Genomic DNA, 20000 nt, shown 5'->3' on the forward strand with positions numbered 1-20000 from the left:
GTGTGTGTGTGTGTGTGTGTGTGTGTGTGTGTGTGTGTGTTTGGTGCATTTTCCAGTGGTGTGGAAGGACTCGCCACGTCTCCTCTCAATTGGTCTGTCTCTGTCATTCACCCCCCACCTCCCCGACCAGGATATCTCCTCTTCACTCACTTCTGGCCTCTTCTCCTCCTCTCCTCTTCTCCTCTACCCCTCTCCTCCTCTCCTCTCCTCCTCTCCCTCTCTCCCCTCTCCTCTACTCCTTTCACTCTCCTCTTCTCCTCTACTCCTTTCCTCTGTCTTCTCCACTTCCATCTGCTGCTCTCCTCTACTCCTCTCACTCTCCTCTCCTCCTCTCCTCTACCCCTCTTCTCCTCTACTCTTCTCCCCTCTTCTCCTCTCCTCTACTCCATTTCTCCTCTCTCCCTCTTCTCTTCTCTCCACTCCTGTACTCTCCCCTAATCTCTGCTCCTCTCTCCTCCTCGCCCCAAAGTTGTTATGTTTTGGAGAAACTGACTGAATGGGCACTAAAGAAACCCTGTTTCATTCATAAGACTTTTGGGGATTTTTCTCTCAAGGATGGTGACGACCACAAGAATAGCCTGTGAGGGAATCCCCAGCTAGTGTTTGTGTGCTGCACAGAGAGAAAGTGACTGCCTGCCTGTGTGTGTGTGTGTCTGTGTGTGTGTGTGTGTGTGTCTGTGTGTGTGTGTGTGTGTGTGTGTCTGTGTGTGTGTCTGTGTGTGTGTGAGACAGAAACAGAGAGAAAGCCAGACATATAGCAGGTGTGTGTGTGTGCACTGATGCATATTAAATGCATGTGTGCTTTTAGATTTTTCTCGTCTACTCATATACTGTACTGTGACTACTGAAGTGTGTTCTTTAATAAGCGCACAAACACATACACACACACCAATGAGAGAGAGTGAGGGGGGGGGGGGGGAGTTTGTGGGGTTTTCATGATTTCTCGTCAGGTGATACCAACCTCTCGTCCCGTCGTCCTACAGCTCTTCTCCCACTTCCTCTTGCTCCTGTGTGTGTGTGTGTGTGTGTGTGTGTGTGTGTGTGTGTGTGGGACCTTCGTACAGTAAAACGCTGTGTCACCCGCTCTATTTCTGAGCGAGCGAGCGTGCTGACGCAGGCGGACTTAACCCTTTCCCGTCCACAGCGCTCAAACTGTTCACACACACTCAGACGTACACAGAGGTGACGGCTTTTGGGACATTTTTTATGAATCATCCAAGTACTGATATGACTGAGGGACTAAGGAGGTATATGTGTGTGTGTGTGTGTGTGTGAGAAGGTTTGCAAATTTGCAAGAGGTCTGTGCAAAAACTGATGAGATTATGAACATTGATTTGAGGTTGTGTGTGTGCGTGCGTGTGTCTGCGTGTACGTATTTGTGTTTGTGAGAGCTTGTCCTTTTTTAATCTAGTTTTTATGTTTGCGTGCTTCCCCTTGTTCTTTTGGCTCATAACCCCAATACCTGATGAGGGAGAAGTGCAGTGGTGCAGACATATGGAAATATGTTTCTCCAGTAGTCTCTGAATTAAAAAAAGACAGAAATAAAATGTATTTGTGTCTGTGTGTTACTGTGTCTATATGTGTGCATGCGCGAATGAATGAGTGGATAAGTTGTAGCGTGTATTTGAGTGTGTGTGTGTGTGTGTGAGAGTGCGTGCGCATGCATGCATATGTGTGTGCCTGTATATCTATGGGAATTTTAGAGTGTATATATATATCTGTGTGTGAGAGAGAGTGAGAGAGTCTGCGTGGATGCGTGAGAGAATATACAGTTCAGGTGTGTTTAGATTTGTGTGTTTACTGAGCGCTTCCTCTATCCTCTCCCAGGTAAAGGCCGGGAGAATCGCAACAACGTGGAGTCAGAGGTCATCCCCAAGGTCGCCCGCATGACTGTCTCGGGCAAGAAGCAGACCATGGGCTTTGATGTGCCTGGGTAAGCCAGAAGACACACACACACACACACACACACACACACATGCCTGGGTAAGCCAGAAGACACACACACACACACACACACACACAAACGTGCCTGAGTAAGCCAAGGGTCAAGAGAGGGAATGGACCATAGGAAGGAACTCTGAGAAAACCGCATCAATGGCGTATTTACATTGCGGCAAACCCAGACACCAAACCACGATAGATTTAAAGATAGTTTGTGTCGTGAAACTTTACTTATGTGTAAAATGAAAATCAACAAATGCAATGTTGCACTGTGAAGAAAAGAAAGAAAGAAAGAAAAAAAAGAAAACTAAATTGGTGCTGTAATGTGCAGGGAATTGCTCCTCTGCCAGCCTGGCACAAACCTTTTTCAGATGCCCTTCTCATCACAAGCGTTAACTTCACAAACATATGCAGCCATGCCTTCAAACCTTACATTCACATACAAACACATGCAGCCATGCCTTCAAACCTTACATTCACAAGCACAAACACAAACACATGCAGCCATGCCTTCAAGCCTTACATTCACAAACACAAACACATGCAGCCATGCCTTCAAACCTTACATTCACAAACAAACAGATGCAACGCGCAAACACATGCAGCCATGCCTTCAAACCTTACATTCACATACAAACAGATGCACGCGCAAACACACACAGGAGTACCTTCAAACCTGATTGTGACCTCAGTGTGTCTCCAACAGCTCTGAGAAGGCCTGTTGTACAGTGCTTGACGAAATTTACACACACACACACACACACACACACAACACCAAAACAGAAATACAAACACATATATACACAGAGCAATACCCTAAAATTGGAATTTCATCTCAGCTGTTGATAACGTTGTTGAGAAGAAACGGCTATAGTAGTCTGGATGGCTAGAGTAGAGCTGTTAATAACGTTGTTGTTTAAGAGAAACGGACTATAGTAGTCTGGATGGCTAGAGTAGAGCTGTTGATAACGTTGTTGTTTAAGAGAAACGGGCTATAGTAGTCTGGATGGCTAGAGTAGAGCTGTTGATAACGCTGTTGTTTAAGAGAAACGGCTATAGTAGTCTGGATGGCTAGAGTAGAGCTGTTGATAACGCTGTTGTTTAAGAGAAACGGCTATAGTAGTCTGGATGGCTAGAGTAGAGCTGTTGATAACGCTGTTGTTTAAGAGAAACGGCTATAGTAGTCTGGATGGCTAGAGTAGAGCTGTTGATAACGCTGTTGTTTAAGAGAAACGGCTATAGTAGTCTGGATGGCTAGAGTAGAGCTGTTGATAACGTTGTTTAAGAGAAACGGACTATAGTAGTCTGTATGGGTAGAGTAGAGCTGTTGGTAGCGTTGTTGTTTATTCCATGGCATGCCTGGTGCCAGAACCGCCAGCTCAAGTTTATCCATATAGAACATATATCATTCACAGTGGCACATTCAATGTGCTTTGTGTGTTATGAAAAATACTCTTAAATCAAGCTTAAGATAATCACAATAGGACATACAGTGTTTACTTAAATCAAGCTTAAGATAATCACAATAGGACATACAGTGTTTACTTAAGCAGCAGTACAATGATAAAATCAATGTTTCTTTGTTGCACCTTATTTCATGGCATAAAGAATGACCGGCTTATTCTAAAAGTCTAACTAAAGCTAATAAGCTAATAACTAGGTAAAATCAATATTATAATTTAACCAACGACCTTACCTACAAATATTATGATTTAACCACAAAGACCTTAACTACAAATATTATGATTTAACCACAAAGACCTTAACTACAAATATTATGATTTAACCACAAAGACCTTAACTACAAATATTGATGAGTCCCCTCAATGCTCCCACATGGTAATTATAGTTCATTGATGGCTATAGTTCGCTAGCTATAGTTCATTGATGGCTATAGTTCGCTAGCTATAGTTCATTGATGGCTATAGTTCGATAACTATAGTTCATTGATGGCTATAGTTCATTGATGGCTATAGTTCGCTAGCTATAGTTCATTGATGGCTATAGTTCGCTAGCTATAGTTCATTGATAGCTATAGTTCGATAACTATAGTTCATTGATGGCTATAGTTCACTAGCTATAGATCATTGATCGCTATAGTTCGATAACTATAGTTCATTGATGGCTATAGTTCGCTAGCTATAGTTCATTGATGGCTATAGTATAGTTCGATAGCTATAGTTCATTGATAGCTATAGTTTGATAGCTATAGTTCACAGCTGATAGAAGTTGCACTTTGGATGCCATTTGAATAAGGGCCCCTCATATATTTGGTGGTCAACACCAAAGGATGGTAAATCCTTGTTGTTGAGGTCAAGGTTGTCTCAGCATAAAACGTTTGAGTGTGTGTGTGTGCGTGCGTGCGTGTGTGTGTGTGTGTGCGTGCGTGTGTGCGTGCCAGTGTGTTTCATATCAGGAGGACTGAGGTGCCCACTCTGGGTCCACAGGAAACTTGCACCCCTGGACAGCTTTGACAAAAAACCTCTGATGACTGCTCGCCCTAGATTACCACCCAGCTATGTGTACCCCACCCCTACACACACACACACACACACACACACACACACACACACACACACACACACACACACACACTTGTACTCACTGCTCTCCTGTGCTTTTCAGAAGCACACACAGTCACTGATATGCTTTAGGTCCCTCTCCCCCTAAAAACCACAGACCTCGCCTGCACACACACACACCCGTGCACACACACACACACACACACACACACACACACACACACACACACACCCATGACCACACACACATACACAGACAGACACACGCCCATGTGTGCACAGATGCACAGACACACGACACACACACACTCTCCACCTCCTTTCCAAACCACAGACTCTCACCCATAAAGCCACTGCCCCACCCCTCACCTGATTAGCAGCATAGATTGGGGTGGAGTTGGCCTGGGTGTGTGTGTATGTATGTATGTGTGTGAGTGTGTGTGTGTGAGTTTTCATATCAAATAACTCAAGGTTTAAACGGTATCATATTCAAAGCCGTGTTTTTACAGGAACATGACACCAATTAATTTGTCTGCCTGGAGGTCTCTCTCTCTGTGTGTGTGTGTATTTGTTTATATTAAGGGTGGTTTTCAGCATAAGTTTGCACATCCAGTATATTAGTTTGAATTATAGTCATCTAATGGTCTGTTTGTACAGGTGATGGTGGTGACTCAATTTCTGTGGCTATGTAATTCTGCATTTATACTCAACTGTTTGTGTCAGAGTAGATGTATATAGTATAAATTCGTTTTCGAATAAAGTACTTCGAAAACAGTACTCATACTCAAACAATACTCTATATTGTACATTAAGACTGCATTAGCCTGTTTGAATTGTTCCAATTATGTGCAACTGTGTGTGTGTGTGCTTTAGCATGGAGGAAAATGGTGTCCAGAGTCCTTCTGTGCGTCGGGGCCCCAGTCCCAACCCAGAGGCGGTTGCCATGACGCCTGTCCCCACGCCTGCCAGTACCCCCGCCAAACCTCAAGAGACGCCCGTCAGAACCCTGGCCAGTGGTGACGAGCCTGCGCGCCCCGTTACCCCGGTTACGCCCCGCACCACCGGCAAGAGCAAAACACAGCTCAACATCCGCGCTGAGCTGGACAAGCGACAGGGAGGGAAACCACTACTCAACATGGTGGTCATAGGTACGTGTGTGTGTGGGTGTGTGTGTGGGTGTGTGTGTGCATGACATCTGACAGAGAGAGAAACCGCTACTCAACATGGTGGTCATAGGTCCCAAACAGCCCTGGGTGTGTTAGTGTGAGAGACGGAGGGACACTGCTGTTGTGTGTGTGTGTGTGTGTGGTATGTATGGTGTGATTTCTTATGACACTAGATAAGTGATCCAGTTATCTGAAGACAACATTTTTATGTTTACTTTACACACGTGTGTGTGTGTGTGTGTGCGTGTGTGTGTGTGCGTGTGTGTGTGTGCGTGTGCGTGCGTGTGCGCGTGCGTGTGCGCGTGCGTGTGCGTGTGTGTGTGCGTGTGTGTGTGTGTGCGTGTGTGCTCTAGGCCATGTGGACGCAGGGAAGAGCACATTGATGGGCCACCTGTTGTACCTGCTGGGGAACGTGAACAAGAGGACCATGCACAAGTATGAGCAGGAGGCCAAGAAGGCCGGCAAAGCCTCCTTCGCCTACGCCTGGGTCCTGGACGAGACTGGGGAAGAGAGGGACAGGTGTGCACACACACACACCCACACACACACCCACCCACACACACACCCACACACACACACACACACACGCGCAATCAAAAAGCACATAAACACACATGAATGGGGCTGTAACGATATGCGATTCAAAACCGAAATCATGACACTCATATCCATGAACCTGTGTCGCGGTGTGAAAAGGCAGAACCGCGACACACCCTTTCTAGTGTTTCACGCAGCGCTTTGCAGCTTACGTGGCCGCATAAGCAACACACATCCCCCTCCCTCTCTCGCTCAATGAGCACGCGCGACTCGGCCAACACAATCCAAATGAAACATTCACAATCGTGAAAGCAAAGACGCATAGAAGACGACTATTAAATTACTATTAAATCTGCTTAGCATCATTAGCATGCTTCACATATTGGTTTAAAACTCTTGCATTCAAGTTGACTGCTCATCTCAATACCGATGTTTCCCAAAATGGCCTGTCCCAAGGAGAACAAGTATTACCTTGAAAATTTAGCACACATGGGGAAACATGGGGAAAATCAGTAGACTATTATAAGCTAGCCAACTATGCTACTTTGTTTACAATATTTCCAGGCTTCAACCAGACAGCTGAATTAAAGAGGTAGAGTTGTAACAGAAATAGTAGGCCTAGGCTATAGGTTAATCTGCATAAAGTGTGCCGTCATAAATATCAGGCATTCAGTATTCTCTCTTTTTATATCAGGATATAAAATGTACAGATATATTATATTATATATTATATTGTAATCCTCTGGTGTTCTAAGTTAGGCTATTGAAACTACCCCCTACCCCCCCCCCCCCTCCAAATTGTATATTGTAATCCTCTGGTGTTCTAAGTTAGGCTATTGAAACTACCCCCCCTCCAAAAAAAGAAAAATCGATGTTCGTATCGAACCGTGGGTCAAAAATCGTGATACAAACCAAATCGTGAGGTTGGTGTATCGTTACAGGCCTACACATGAAGCATCGAATTCCAAACTTTCCATTGAATATTTCAATAATAATGTGGAAAGTAATATAAAAGAACACTATACTATACTATACACATTTTTCAAACAAAAAAACCCTACATCCTTGTGTGTGTGTGTGTGTGTGTGTGTGTGTAGGGGAGTAACTATGGACGTGGGGATGACCAAGTTTGAGACCACTTCTAAGGTTGTGACCCTAATGGACGCCCCTGGACACAAGGACTTCATCCCCAACATGATCACTGGGGCTGCACAGGTGCGTCACTCTAAATATTCCCCCCTCACACTGGACACAAGGACTTCATCCCCAACATGATCACTGGTGCGTCGCTCTAAACATTCCCCCCTCACACTGGACACAAGGACTTCATCCCCAACATGATCACTGGTGCGTCGCTCTAAACATTCCCCCCTCACACTGGACACAAGGACTTCATCCCCAACATGATCACTGGTGCGTCGCTCTAAACATTCCCCCCTCACACTGGACACAAGGACTTCACCCCCAACATGATCACTGGTGCGTCGCTCTAAATATTCCCCCCTCACACGGGAATTGTATCTCCCATTCGTGTGCGACAGACAAAGTCCCCCCACTAGAAACATATCCTCTACTTGTGTCTGACATATGCTCCCTCACACTGAAAACAACATCTATTCATGTGCAATAGAATAAACACTTCCTCTCACGCTGGAAAAGTGTGCCACACAGTGTGACTGAATAAACCCTCCCTGTCACACTAGAAACATATCCTATACTCGTATGCCCGGCCGTATATCCCGGACGAGCCCCCACTTTGTTGCTACTGGCTCAAATAGTAACAAGAGAGCAGGAGAGAGGGTGACCAACAAATGTCCAAGGGGTTTATTGTATAGGGATGGATAGATAGATACTTTATTGATCCCCAAGAGGTTTATTGTATAGGGATGGATAGATAGATACTTTATTGATCCCCAAGAGGTTTATTGTATAGGGATGGATAGATAGATACTTTATTGATCCCCAAGAGGTTTATTGTATAGGGATGGATAGATAGATACTTTATTGATCCCCAAGGGGAAATTCACGTTCAAGGGATTTATTGTATAAAGCAATGATATACATAAACGAGATTCAACAAATCAAACACAAAGCGCCGGCACATCCCATCCATTAAGGACACAGGACCAGGCCTAGAATAGAGACAAGACACGGTAATACAGAACAGCAGAAATAGATGCATTGCAGGATGTAACAAACCAAATACATTTTCGTTCTTTCACTAGAAACATATCCTGTACTCGAGTGCATCAGAGGTAAACAGTCCCCTTTTCCCTTTACTCCAGGGCCACTAGATATTCCCCGTCTTAGTAACATTGGGTCCTTTCCATCCACACGATATAACCAATTCTCCTCCAACCACTCATATAACATCTCCATTCAACAGATCCTCTCTTCGAAGAGATACACATTCCAGACACTCGTATAACATCTCCATTCAACAGATCCTCTCCTCGAAGAGTTACACATTACATTACATTACATTACATTACATTTGGCTGACGCATTTTTAACCAAAGCGACTAACAACATGGTAAACAGTTTAACTTTTTTAAAGCAATTCTCTCAACAATTTTAGGACAATTTAAAAACGGTAGAGTACAGTAAGAATAAGTGCATCAGTGAGTGCTGTTTTTAAAGACATATTCCAGACACTCGTATAACATCTACATTCAACAGATCCTCTCCTCTAAGAGTTACACATATTCCCGACACTCGTATAACATCGGCATTCAACAGATCCTCTCCTTATTCCCGTAGCAGGGGAGTAAACCCCTTCCTCTCCTTATCCCCCCCCCCCACCCCCGACTATGAAAACGTTTCCCCATCACCACAGGGCAAGACACACACACACAGGCACACAAATGCACACACTGTGGTAAATTCTTCGCATCAGATGATTCAAATAGATTATTCAATCTGTGTCTGACTCTGTAGGGTTAACTTTCCCTTCTCTCAGGACCAACACACAGGGGTATTCCGTGCTGACACACACACACACACACACACACACACACACACACACACACACACACACACACACACACACACACACACACACACACACACACACACACACACAGGACTTGAAATACATCAGTTTTCCCTTTCACTCACTCAAACACAAACACACGGACATTCCTCACATGCACACACAAACAGTGCTTGAAACACATTGGTGCTCCCCTTCCCAAACAAACGCACACGCACACACACACACACACACACACACACACTCTCAGAGGATTCCCTACACACACACACACACACACACACAAAAAATATTAGAAGTTCATGGGTGTTCCCCTTCTCAAACACACACACACACACACAAGCATTTTTCACATTTTTCACATTTTTCACATACAACACTATAAGCACTCTGGTGATCCCCTTCCAATCCATATTGATGAATTGTACTCTTACACGGATAGTCTGGGATTTACTATAAAACAAAACTGCACCCCTGCGTACTGTATCAGTGACTGTGTGTGTGTGTGTGTGTGTGTGTGTGTGATCTGTGAGATCTATGAGTAACCAAATGATAGTAGAATGTGGTTGCAGCTTCATGCTATCAGGTTATCTGTGTGCCTCATTTCATGTTCATCATCAGCATTTTCAACTAATGATATCTCTCATACCATTCCTGTTTTTGGAAAGGGAGGCTTTAGAACTGTGTGTGTGTGTGTGTGTGTGTCTCAGTTCATGCTGTCCCTCAAACTCACTGTAACCCTATTTGGTTTTGGTGCTTCTGAAATTCAGTTTTAGGATGAGTCGTGTGTGTGTGCGCATGCGCACGTCTGACTTCTGATGTGTTTCTACACATCTGTGTGTGTGTGTGTGTGTGTGTGTGTGTGTGTGTGTGTGTGTGTGTGTGTGTGTGTGTGTAAAGATGAGTGAAATTTTGGGTATGAGTGAAATCTTGAAATTGCTGTGTCACGTTTTGACAGGAAGACTCGCTTCCTCTTGTCGTGAGAAGAGTGTCTTTGTGAATGTCTTTGTGGTGTGTGTGTGTGAGTGTGTGAATGTGTATGTCTGTAGGTGTGGCAGTGTGTGTCTGCACCTATGCATTTGTGTAAGAGAGGGTGAACAGTGAGTGTCTGTATGTCTGTATGTCTGTGTATATATTTTTATTAACTTTGTGTGTATATATTTCTGAGAGGGTGAATATGCTTTTTGGTGTGTGTGTGTGTGTGTGTGACTTGCCTGTAAGCCTTCATTCAAGTCATTGTTCATGAGAAGTGTGTGTTAATGGCGTAAATACCGGTCAGTTTTAGTCATTTTATTTACTCATACCTTAGCTGAAAGCCAGATCAGGGGACTGATAATCCTCTGGGTCACCACCAGTAAGCTCACACACACACACACACACAAACACACCACCAGTAAGGTAACACACACACACACACACACACACACACACACACACACACACACACACAGAGCTCTAATGCGTCTTCATCACCACCAGTAAGCTCTACACACACACACACACACACACACACACAGCTCTAATGCGTCTTCATCACCACACACACACACACACACACACACACACACACACACACACACACACACACACAGCTCTAATGCGTCTTCATCACCACACACACACACACACACACACACACAGCTCTAATGCGTCTTCATCACCACACACACACACACACACACACACACACAGCTCTAATGCGTCTTCATCACCACCATACAGGAAGCTCTAATGCGTCTTCATCACCACACACACACACACACACACACACACACACAGCTCTAATGCGTCTTCATCACCACCATACAGGAAGCACTTGTCATTGCCAGTGAAGGTCGTTCTTGTGTAACCCAAGCATAAATATGTGCGCACCTGAACATATGGAGGTAGATACACACACACACACACACACACGCACACACATGCCCACCCACCCAGGAACTTTCACTCCACACCCACACACAATCAAAAAACTCATAAACACACATGAAGCATCAAATTCCAAACTGTACATTGAATATTGCAATAATAATGTTGAAAGTAATATAAAACAAACTGTACACTATACACATTGTTCAACATTAGAAATGCTTGATGATCTCCTTCAGACATACACACACACACACACACACACACACACACACACACACACACACACACACACACACACACACACACACGCACACACACACACGCACACACATGCCCACACACCCAGGAACTTTCACTCCACACCCACACACAATCAAAAAACTCATAAACACACATGAAGCATCAAATTCCAAACTGTACATTGAATATTGCAATAATAATGTTGAAAGTAATATAAAACAAACTGTACACTATACACATTGTTCAACATTAGAAATGCTTGATGATCTCCTTCAGACATATACACACACACACACACACACACACACACACACACACACACACACACACACACACACAGCACTATCTGGAAGGAGTAATTCTACCAGAAAGGGTTGAAGTGGATCTTTGATTAGCGGATCTTTGATTATATTCTTGATAATGGAGGTGGTCTATCTCGGAAGTCAAGTGAACTGGTCATGATTTTAGACATACACAGCAAAGGTGGTGCAATTTATGGTGCTATCGGTAGGGGATTCCCACTAGCACTACCGAGCCTATTTCACATTAGCTTCATAATTAGGACATTTTCAGTACTGGTATGATGGCTGCACTCCAGTTTTGGTTTTGTGGAGTATGACGGGCGTTGCAAAAATAGGTGCAATTTACCCCACTTTACCCGTGCTTAGGCACGCAGTCAGACTCGTACACACACACACACACACACACACGTTCAATCAAATGCACACACATCCACACTCAGTCATGCACACACACACACACACTCAATCAAACACACACACACACACACTGTTTGAGCGGAGCATAGGCATGTGTGCTCTAGTTGTGGTAATCGTGTGAGTTGAGGGGGACCTGGTGATGGCCTGATTTCTGGCCCTAGGCTCTGCTCTTTTGGCTCGTGCGTGCGTGCGTGCGTGCGTATTTGGCCCGCTATCGGTATCTGTGTGTGTGTGTGTGTGTGTGTATAATATCTAATTTGTGCATGTGTGAGTATAATAACTCATCTCTGTGTGTGTGTGTGTGTGTCTATAATATCTAATTTGTGCATGTGTGAGTATAATAACTCCTCTGTGTGTGTGTGTCTATAATATCTAATTTGTGCATATGTGAGTATAATAACTCCTCTGTGTGTGTGTGTGTGTGTGTGTGTGTATAATATCTAATTTGTGCATGTGTGAGTATAATAACTCCTCTGTGTGTGTGTGTGTGTCTATAATATCTAATTTGTGCATGTGTGAGTATAATAACTCCTCTGTGTGTGTGTGTGTGTGTATAATATCTAATTTGTGCATATGTGAGTATAATAACTCCTCTGTGTGTGTGTGTGTGTGTGTGTGTGTGTGTGTGTGTGTGTGTGTGTGTGTGTGTGTGTGTGTGTGTGTGTGTGATATCTAATTTGTGCATATGTGAGTTTAATAACTCCTCTGTGTGTGTGTGTGTATAATATCTAATTTGTGCATATGTGAGTATAATAACTCCTCTGTGTGTGTGTGTGTGTGTGTGTGTGTGTGTGTGTGTGTGTAATATCTAATTTGTGCATATGTGAGTTTAATAACTCCTCTGTGTGTGTGTGTGTGTGTGTGTGTATAATATCTAATTTGTGCATATGTGAGTATAATAACTCCTCTGTGTGTGTGTGTGTGTGTGTGTGTCACAGGCTGATGTCGCGGTGCTGGTGGTGGACGCGAGCCGTGGGGAGTTTGAGGCGGGGTTCGAGGCTGGTGGTCAGACGCGGGAGCATGCCCTGCTGGTCCGCTCGCTCGGAGTCACACAGCTTGCCGTCGCCGTCAACAAAATGGACCAGGTCAGTCACCATGACGATGCGTCAGCACCACCAGGGCTGCTGAATCTGTGTTTTATATTTATGTTTTTGTGTGCATGTCCGAATATATATATTTTGTGTGTTTGTGTGTTTTGTATATATGTGTTTGTGTGTGTGTATGTCCGAATGTATGTATTTTGTGTGTTTTGTATATATGTGTTTGTGTGTGTATGTCCGAATGTATGTATTTTGTGTGTTTGTGTGTGTGTTTTGTATATATGTGTTTGTGTGTGTATGTCCGAATGTATATATTTTGTGTGTGTGCTTATTGGTGTATGTTACTGTAAGTTTGTTTGTGTTGTATTTTACAGGTCAGTTGGCAACAAGAACGATTTAAGGAAATCACCAGCAAACTTGGTCATTTCTTGAAGCAAGCAGGCTTTAAGGTAACATGGTGCATTAGTTTACTTTGTGTGTGTGTGTGTGTGTGTGTGTGTGTGTGTGTGTGTGTGTGTGTGTGTGTGTGTGTGTGTGTGTGTGTGTGTGTGTGTGTGTGTGTGTGTGTGTGTGTGTGTGTGTGAAGAGAGTGAAAGAATGAGAGACTGTGTATGTGTGAATGTACCTAGATTGCGTACAAACCCACAGATTTTGATTTTTATGTGTGTGAGAGGGAGAGACTGAGATTGTGTATGTCTCTTTCTGTAGCTGTTATTTAACGTGTGTGTGTGTGTGAGTGTGTGTGGGCTGCACTAGAGTCCCTGTGTGTGTTGTATTAGACTCTAATGGTCTCTTTTAGGATTTAGGATTTTATTTGAATCCCCATTAGCTGAGAGAGAGAGAGAGAGGGAGAGGGAGGGAGAGAGAGACAGAGACTGTGTTGTAGTCTGTGTACCAAGGCACGGATTTTGTCTGTGTGTTTGTTAATTTGTTTGTGAAAGTGAGTTGTGTGAGCGGTATGGAGTACCTGGGTGTGGTGCGTCAGACTCTGATGGTCTTTGTGTAGGGGCGTGTGTGTGTGTGTGTGTGTGCATGACAGACTCTGATGGTTGTTGTGTAAGGCGTGTCTGAGAGTTTCATGTGGATGTGGTTTGTGTGCTGCTGACTCCCAAGACGTGAGTTGTGTACTACATGAAAGCTGTGTACCTGTGTGTGTTTTTGTGTGTGTGTGCGCGTGTGTGTGTGAATCTGTGCATGTGAGTGCCTGTGTGGGTGTGTGTGTGAATGTGAGTATGCGTGCAAGCGCCTGCCTTTTAGTTAAATATCATTGAAGAGTAGGAGTGGGAGTGAGGTTGGAGATGGGCGCATGTTTAGGAGTGAGATGAGAGCATGTTTAGGAGTGAGATGGGCGCATGTTTAGGAGTGAGATGAGAGCATGTTTAGAGCATGTTTAGGAGTGAGATGAGAGCATGTTTAGAGCATGTTTAGGAGTGAGATGAGAGCATGTTTAGAGCATGTTTAGGAGTGAGATGAGAGCATGTTTAGGAGTGAGATGAGAGCATGTTTAGGAGTGAGATGAGAGCATGTTTAGGAGTGAGATGAGAGCATGTTTAGGAGTGAGATGAGAGCATGTTTAGGAGTGAGATGAGAGCATGTTTAGGAGTGAGATGAGAGCGAGATGGGAGTGAGATGGAGATGGAGAAAAAAAAAAAAAAGGGCAGCCGTAGCCCACTGGTTAGCACTCTGGACTTGTAACCGGAGGGTTGCCGGTTCGAGCCCCGACCAGTGGGCCGCGGCTGAAGTGCCCTTGAGCAAGGCACCTAACCCCTCACTACTCCCCGAGCGCCGTCGTTGTAGCAGGCAGCTCACTGCGCCGAGATTAGTGTGTGCTTCACCTCACTGTGTGTTCACTGTGTGCTGTTTGTGTTTCACTAATTCACGGATTGGGTTAAATGCAGAGACCAAATTTCCCTCACGGGATCAAAAAAGTATATATACTATACATACTATATGTTTGGAAGATGACCTTTGACCTCAGGCCTGACTCAAACCTGCGATGCTCCTGTTGCGCTTCATACCCTCTTGTGTGTGTGCGTGTGCGTGTGCGTGTGCGTGTGCGTGTGCGTGTGCGTGTGGTTCATAGGACTCTGATGTGTTCTACATCCCTACGAGTGGACTCTCAGGAGAGAACCTGAGCAGCAAGAGCAGTGTGTCTGAGCTCGTCTCCTGGTACAAGGGCCCCTGTCTGGTGGAGCAGATAGGTAAGAACATACACACACGCACGCATGCATACACACACACGCACATATACCACACAAGCACGTACACACCACACACACGCACACACCACACACACACACACACACACACATACCACATACACACACAGAGCAGATTGTATGTCCACAAGTTCCAGGGAAAGGTTGACTCATGGCAGAGACATACGCAGGTAGCAGCTCTGACACCTCATGCTGACAGACATTCAGAACAGGACTACGCTACATTCAGAACACTTAGTCACCTCACACATACACTGTATCGTCATCTAGTTGCTAGTCCATAAATAAAATCATTAAACCTAGTTAAAGCTGTAGGTAGCTGTCAAGTAATTATGGACAAAATGGCTAAAGGCTAAATGGGCTAGACATTCGTGGAAGTACTTCAGTGTGTGTGAGCTGCCAACAGTTTTCACGAATAAATAATGTTGCCAGCAGTGCTGTACCGGTACGTAAACATTATGTGAAACTTGGCAACTAGTAGAAATCAGTAGTCGTGAAACCCCCAACGTGCACACCAGTATATGTGCGCGCTCACACACAGTTTGGTATTGTGATCGTGCGCTACGAGTATGGCATCGTTATTAGTTATAGTTATGGCATCGTTATTTTCATATATACTGGAACTGAATTGCATCGTTATTGACCTATAGAATGGAACAGTGTGGCATCAGGACTGGAATAGTAAAGCATAGTTATTTTCATATAGACTGAAGTCGTATGGCATCCTTATTTTCATACAGGCCGGAGTTGTATGACATTGTAGTTTTCATATAAACTGGTGCAGTATGTCTTGTAGTTTTCATATAAACTGGTGCAGTATGACATTGTAGTTTTCATATAAACTGGTGCAGTATGACATCGTAGTTTTCATATAAACTGGTGCAGTATGACATCGTTATTTTCGTTTAGTTGGGAGCAGTGTGTGGCCCTCTGTGTGGCATTGTTGGGGTACTTTCAGAATGTGTGTATTGCAGAGGAAGCCTCAGTGATGATGACTTCATCCAAGTACCGAGAGCAGCCAGCGTGTAGAGATCCGGTTCTACCAAAGCGTGATTGTCCGAGTGCCCTGAACTCAGGCAGCTGGGGTGCGAGTGACTCAGCGATTCTGTGCTCGAGAAACGCTGACCAAGCGACAGCATGCTGCTGGTCCTCTCTCTCTGTTTCTCTCTTTCTGTCTCATTATTGCTTCCTCCCTCTGTGTGCTTTCTCTTCTCTCTCTCTGTCTGTCTCCCTCTCTCTCTCTCTCTCTCTCTCTCTCTGTCTCTCTCTTTCCCTCTCTCTCTCTCTGTCTCTCTCTCTTTGTCTCACAGTGTTTTTTTCTCCTCAGGGTAGTTCCTCTAGAATGCTGTCTTTCTCCCTAGTTGTTTTTCGTTTTCTCATATTGTCTTGTTTTCTCACACTCTCTCTCTCTCTCTCTCTCTTTCTCACACTCTCTCACACACACTCTCTTTCTCTCTCTCTCTCTCTTTCTCTGTCCCTCTCTCTCACACTCTCTCTCTGTCCCTCTCTCTCTTATTCTCTCTCTCTCTTGTAGATGGGTTCAAGCCTCCTCAGAGATCAGTAGAGAAGCCTTTCAGGCTCTGTGTGTCTGACGTCTTCAAAGGTAAGAGTTGCCAAACGCCAAGTCAAACCTGCATTTCACCTTACAGCCTCACGCACATGCACATCTGCACGGCCATCTTGTTGGTGCAACCCCATTAGTGACACTGAGTCTCACAGAAGCAAACTCTAGTCACTGACCAACACAGCAGAGATAAGCTGTGGTCCTCTCCACACAACAGAATGCCAGTGCTGACCCTCACTGGTCGAGTATAAGTATAAGTATACTCTTTTGATCCCGTGAGGGAAATTTGGTCTCTGCCTTTATCCCAATCCGTGAATTAGTGAAACACACTCAGCACACAGTGAACACTCAGGGCCAGATGTACGTACATTTGCGAACGTAACGTTATCAGCGCCATGGACAAACCGCAGACTGCGAACGCTGACAGACCCAAGTTTCCGTCGTATTTATCAATCGTTTAATCCTTGGTGTAAACTGCGCCTTTCTCTGCCTCTCTCCGCCCATAAACGCAATTTACGAACGTCCACAACTGAATGGCAGAGCCTACAAGCGCAGTTGAATGAAGTTAACTGATGACAACATTAAAAAGAATCAAACGTTTAGCGATCATGAAATAATACCATAGATGATAAGATGTCAACGAGCAGGAAGATAATGAAGATCAGTAGTTCTAGTCAAACTACTTGTGAACGTAGGCTATGGAAAATTGGTCAAATCTAGCAAGTAGGAAAGTTTAAGTGAATGACGTGAAAGTGAAAGTAAGACATTCGAAAGGCCAACGAAAGTTAATGTTGCTTTTGATAGTAGCCTACAAAGACTTGCAAAACTGGTGCTCTAAATAGCGATTCTGTTGTCTTTGAAAGGTTCTCTTATTGAAGCATTGAACTTCAATTTGGATTAACACCTGCTTTTACAAGGCGCAAGTATTTAGGCGCAGAATGGACGTGCGCTTTCATGAGCAGTCTTTGTACATACCGCGGAATACATAATTAGGCGCTCTTTACTCTTCCCCTCCCATCTTTTTACGCTAAACTCCCACTTTCCCCTGGATCCTCCCATGAATGCATATGCATGACACGAAAAGCGCAATTAGACATTTTCAGCTCCCGCGACAGGCAGATTGCGCTTTTACCTCATTGCGGCCTGTTTGTACATACCTCGCAATGATTTTAAACGCAAGTTGCGAAACAAATACGCCTGAAGTGGGCGCAAAAGCGTTAGTACATCTGGCCCACAGTGAGGTGAAGCACACACTAATCCCGACGCAGTGAGCTGCCTGCTACAGCGGCGCTCGTATAAAATCGAAATCGTGACACCCCTAACACACACACACACACACACACACACACACACACACAGCACACAGCCATGTAGGTTCCCCTGTCCAACACACACTGCCTACTGAGCAGCTTGGGCTGCCCTTCACACCTGCCTGATGCTTCACACCTGCCTGATGCTTCAGTTCATGTCTTTCAATGTCATTCTTTTAGTCCTTGTTATGAGTAGGTATTAATTAATGACTAAGTCCTTGTTATGAGTAGGTATTAATTAATGACTAAGTCCTTGTTGTGAGTAGTTATTATGACCGCCGCGCAGCGAAGCGGTGGTCATATAGGTTTAGTCAGAATTTTTTTTTTTTTTTCTTTTTCGCATGCCCAAATTTCCGTCAATGAGTCCCGGGACACTGAAAGACCGGGGTACACGAAACTTGGTGGGCATGTAACCCCACATGGATAGCATGGAACCATCGTTTTTCATTTTGATCTGTAGCTCCCCCGCTGGACTGGACCCCCCGAAAGGAGGGTAGGGCAGACACAGTTTTCTGTGAATATCTCGAAAACCTTGGGTTTAGTAGGACCATTTTTTTTTGTATGTTGATCTCAAGGGGCCATGTTAACCCATTCCATAACCACTCATTTCATGTATAGCGCCACCTAGTTAAACACAAAAAAGTAAAAATGAGGTGTTGTAATCACAGGTATCTGTGACCTAACATAGTCAAAACTGCACGAAATTGGAAGTGTAGGATCATTATGACACCCTCTGTATGCACGCCAAATTTTGTGGAATTCCGTTCATGGGGGGCCACACAATAAATTAATTTATGTTACTATACACCAACTGGCCTGTAGGTGGCCGGAGACAGTTTTCTGTGAATATCTCGAGAACCGTAGGGCCTAGGAGGTCCACCTTTTTTATGTATGTTGGTCTTAAGGGGGCATGTCAACCCATCCCATTACCACTTATTTCATGTATAGCGCCACCTAGTTAAAAATTAAAAAGCAAAAAATTAGGTGTTTTCATCACAATATCTCTGGCTGACAAGGTCAAAACTGCACGAAATTAAAAGTGTAGGATCATTATGACACCCTCCGAATGCATGCCAAGTTTTGTGTACTTTCGTTCATGGGGGGCCTTACAATAAAATAATTTATGTGTTCATTTAGTGACGTACACCAACAAGGATTCCCGGGACACTGAAAGACCGTGGTACACAAAACTTGGTGGGCATGTACCCCCACATGGATAGCATGGAACCGTCATTTTTCGTTTTGATCTGTAGCCCCCCCGCTGGACTGGACCCCCCGAAAGGAGGGTAGGGCAGACACAGTTCTCTGTGAATATCTTGAGAACTGTAGGGCCTAGGATGACCATTTTTTTCCGTATGTTTGCCTCCAGGGGTCATGTTAACCCATTTCATGTGCACACATGTGCACAAACAGATACACACACACACACACACATACATTCACAGTAATCATACGTATGACACATACTCACACTGTAGACATATGTACGCTTGCATGCACAGGCACATACGCAGGCACACACACAAGCACGCACACACACACACACACACACACACTCACACACTCACACACTCACACACACACACACCCACACACATAACATAAACATAACACAAACAATCAAGAATTTCTCAGAATTATGAACAGGCAAGATGGAGGTGGGGTTGTATAAAATTAATTTTACATGTGAAATCTATGAACTAATCATGTTTTGGTACTTGTTGTCTAGCAGATACCAGTGTGGATAATGCAATTTAGTGAGACAGTTAGAATCATATAGGCCTTTCAGCGTGATTTCTTTTTGTGGAAAAAATGTGCTGGACTGGGCGGCGGTCATATTTTGTACCGCTCTGCGGTACATCTAGTTAATTAATGACT

The 20000-nt window shown here is 44.3% G+C and overlaps 1 protein-coding gene across 2 annotated transcripts in view; it reads left to right on the forward strand.

Annotated features, from left to right (window-relative positions):
- hbs1l (HBS1-like translational GTPase) overlaps positions 1–20000 on the forward strand; it is a 52503-nt gene that overhangs the window by 23837 nt on the left and 8666 nt on the right. For both annotated transcript variants that reach the window (XM_076273063.1, XM_076273061.1), the window contains exons 5-12: positions 1828–1933; positions 5337–5611; positions 5983–6148; positions 7264–7381; positions 12928–13074; positions 13404–13478; positions 15113–15230; positions 16783–16851. In XM_076273063.1, coding sequence (XP_076129178.1) covers positions 1828–1933; positions 5337–5611; positions 5983–6148; positions 7264–7381; positions 12928–13074; positions 13404–13478; positions 15113–15230; positions 16783–16851 — 1074 coding nt within the window. The remainder of the gene's footprint in view (positions 1–1827; positions 1934–5336; positions 5612–5982; positions 6149–7263; positions 7382–12927; positions 13075–13403; positions 13479–15112; positions 15231–16782; positions 16852–20000) is intronic.

This window comes from Alosa pseudoharengus, unplaced genomic scaffold (assembly GCF_046254945.1).
Source record: "Alosa pseudoharengus isolate Yale_2024_CS ecotype anadromous, Long Island Sound unplaced genomic scaffold, YU_APseudo_1.1 YU_APseudo_1.1_scf_7, whole genome shotgun sequence".
Lineage (NCBI taxonomy): Eukaryota > Metazoa > Chordata > Actinopteri > Clupeiformes > Clupeidae > Alosa > Alosa pseudoharengus.